This window comes from Salvelinus namaycush, chromosome 19 (assembly GCF_016432855.1).
Source record: "Salvelinus namaycush isolate Seneca chromosome 19, SaNama_1.0, whole genome shotgun sequence".
Lineage (NCBI taxonomy): Eukaryota > Metazoa > Chordata > Actinopteri > Salmoniformes > Salmonidae > Salvelinus > Salvelinus namaycush.
This window is the reverse complement of record NC_052325.1, coordinates 1,192,070-1,195,606: the sequence shown is the minus strand read 5'-3', so window position 1 is coordinate 1,195,606 and position 3,537 is coordinate 1,192,070. Positions and strand designations below refer to the sequence as shown.

General features: G+C 46.7%; 1 protein-coding gene across 1 annotated transcript in view; it reads right to left on the bottom strand.

Moving 5' to 3' along the window:
* Positions 1 to 404: 404 nt before the first annotated feature.
* The window catches only part of LOC120064511 (myc box-dependent-interacting protein 1-like), a 56,399-nt gene continuing 53,266 nt past the window's right edge, over positions 405 to 3,537 (bottom strand). Inside the window, exons 9-10 of the mRNA XM_039015128.1 lie at positions 583 to 658; positions 405 to 422 (exon numbers count right to left, since the gene is read on the bottom strand). Of these exons, the coding sequence (XP_038871056.1) occupies positions 405 to 422; positions 583 to 658 (94 nt within the window). The remainder of the gene's footprint in view (positions 423 to 582; positions 659 to 3,537) is intronic.

Sequence of the window (3,537 nt, the reverse complement as noted above, 5' to 3'; positions counted from 1 at the left end):
ATAACTAGATAACAGACCCACTGGCATGACAACACTGATAACTAGATAACAACAGACCCACTGTCATGACAACACTGATAACTAGATAACAACAGACCCACTGTCATGACAACACTGATAACTAGATAACAACAGACCCACTGTCATGACAACACTGATAACTGTCATGACAACACTGATACTAGATAAAACAGACCCACTGTCATGACACCACTGATAACTAGATAACAACAGACCCACTGTCATGACAACACTGATAACTAGATAACAACAGACCCACTAGTCATGACAACACTGATAACTCAGATAACAACAGACCCACTGTCATGACAACACTGATAACTAGATAACAACAGACCCACTGTCATGACAACACTGATAACTAGATAACAACAGACCCACTGTCATGACAACACTGATAACTAGATAACAACAGACCACGGTCATGAAAACACTGATAACTAGATAACAACAGACCCACTGCCATGACAACACTGATAACTAGATAAGAGAGAGAAAACAAGGTATCCATATTAATTCATGGACTTGTTGATTAAAACAACATCAAGTTATCAGACTCACCTTCCCCATCTCCTTGTGGAACTTCTCCTCAAAGCCAGCCATACTCTGGAAGGTGCTAACGTAGAAACCAACTCGACTATGGAGACAGAGAGAGAGGACGGAGATGGACACAGCGAGGAAAGAGTGAGAGAGAGAGAAAAGGGGTATTTGAGATATTTAACAAATTATTATTATAAACCTTGTGTGTGATGTGTTAGTGCATAGCTAGTAACGTTTGTACTATGATGCACCCTTTGGAATGCAAGAAATACAACATTTTCCATTTTCTTCCATTCCAATTTTACCGTTTCCAGTCCAGATGTATCCTGTTCCTATAGATGAGTTGACACTGTTTCCATTCCACGATGTACGTTCCATATAGATGTCGTGTACCTGTTCCATTCCAGATGTACCTGTTCCATAGTGAGATGTACCTGTTCCATAGTGAGATGTACCTGTTCCCATTCCAGATGTACCTGTTCCATATGTGAGATGTAGATGTCAGTTCCATAATGTACCTTGTTCCATTCCAGATTCCTAATGTGTACCTGTTGGATGTTACCTGTTCCATCCAGATGTAATGTAGTGTACCTGTTCCTAGTGAGATTCTGTACCTTGTCCATAGTGAGATTGTACCTGTTCCATTCCAGATGTGTACCTGTTGTGTTCCAATTAGATGTACCTGTTCCATATGTGAGATGTACCTGTTCCATAGTGAGATGTACCTGTTCCATTCCAGATGTAACTGTTCCATTCCAGATGTACCTGTTTCCATAGTGAGATGTACCTGTCCATTCCAGATGTACCTGTTCCATTCCAGATGTACCTGTTCCATAGTGAGATGTACCTGTTCCATTCCAGATGTACCTGTCCATTCAGATGTTACCTATTCCATACTGAGATGTACCTGTTCCATTCCAGATGTACCTGTTCCATTCCAGAGTACCTGTTCCATACTGAGATGTACCGTTCATCCAGATGTACCTGTTCCATTCCAGATATACCTGTTCCTTCCAGATGTACGTTCATAGTGAGATTACCTGTTCCATAGTGAGATGTACCTGTCCATTCCAGATGTACCTGTTCCATTCCAGATGTACCTGTTCCATACTGAGATGTACCTGTTCCATTCCAGATGTACCTGTTCCATTCCAGATGTACCTGTTCCATAGTGAGATGTACCTGTTCCATTCCAGATGTACCTGTTCCATTCCAGGTGTACCTATTCCATACTGAGATGTACCTGTTCCATTCCAGATGTACCTGTTCCATTCCAGATGTACCTATTCCATACTGAGATGTACCTGTTCCATTCCAGATGCACCCCTTCTGAAAAAACCTACACTCGATCCCTCCGATGTCAACAACTACAGACCAGTATCCCTTCTTTCTTTTCTCTCCAAAACTCTTGAACGTGCCGTCCTTGGCCAGCTCTCCGCTATCTCTTCAGAATGACCTTCTTGATCCAAATCAGTCAGGTTCAAGACTAGTCATTCAACTGAGACTGCTCTTCTCTGTGTCACGGAGGCGCTCCGCACTGCTAAAGCTAAATCTCTCTCCTCTCTCTATCCTTCTAGACCTATCGGCTGCCTTTGATACTGTGAACCATCAGTCCTCCTCTCCACCCTCTCCGAGTTGGGCATCTCCGGCGCGGCCCACGCTTGGGTTGCGTCCTACCTGACAGGTCGCTACCAGGTGGCGTGGCGAGAATCTGTCTCCGCACCACGTGCTCTCCCACTGGTGTCCCCCAGGGCTCTGTCTGGCCCTCTTCTATTCTCGCTATACACCAAGTCACTTGGCTCTGTATATCCTCACATGGTCTCTCCTATCATTGCTATGCAGACGACACACAATTAATCTTCTCCTTTCCCCCTTCTGATAACCAGGTGGCGAATGCATCTCTGCATGTCTGGCAGACATATCAGTGTGGATGACGAATCACCACCTCAAGCTGAACCTCGGCAAGACGGAGCTGCTCTTCCTCCCGGGGAAGGACTGCCCGTTCCATGATCTCGCCATCACGGTTGACAACTCCATTGTGTCCTCCTCCCAGAGCGCTAAGAACCTTGGCGTGATCCTGGACAACACCCTGGCGTTCTCAACTAACATCAAGGGTGACCCGTTCCTGTAGGTTCATGCTCTACAACATTCGCAGAGTACGACCCTGCCTCACACAGGAGCGGCGCAGGTCCTAATCAGGCACTTGTCATCTCCCGTCTGGATTACTGCAACGCTGTTGGCTGGGCTCCCTGCCTGTGCCATTAAACCCCTACAACTCATCCAGAACGCCGCAGCCCGTCTGGGTGTCAACCTTCCCAAGTTCTCTCACGTCACCCCGCTCCTCCGCTCTCTCCACTGGCTTCCAGTTGAAGCTCGCATCCGCTACAAGACCATGGTGCTTGCCTACGGAGCTGCGAGGGAACGGCACCTCCGTACCTTCAGGCTCTGATCAGGGCCTACACCCAAACAAGGGCACTGCGTTCATCCACCTCTGGCCTGCTCGCCTCCCTACCTCTGAGGAAGTACAGTTCCGCTCAGCCCAGTCAAAACTGTTCGCTGCTCTGGCACCCCAATGGTGGAACAAACTCCCTCACGACGCCAGGTCAGCGGAGTCAATCACCACCTTCCGAGACACCTGAAACCCCACCTCTTTAAGGAATACTAGGATAGGATAAAGTAATCCTTCTACCCCCCCCCCCCCCCCCTTAAAAGAGTTAGATGCACTATTGTAAAGTGGTTGTTCCACTGGATATCATAAGGTAAATGCACCAATTTGTAAGTCGCTCTGGATAAGAGCGTCTGCTAAATGACTTAAATGTAAATGTAAATGTACCTGTTCCATTCCAGATGTACCTGTTCCATTCCAGATATACCTGTTCCATTCCAGATGTACCTGTTCCATACTGAGATGTACCTGTTCCATTCCAGATGTACCTGTTCCATTCCAGTGTCCTGTTCCATACTGAGATGTACCCG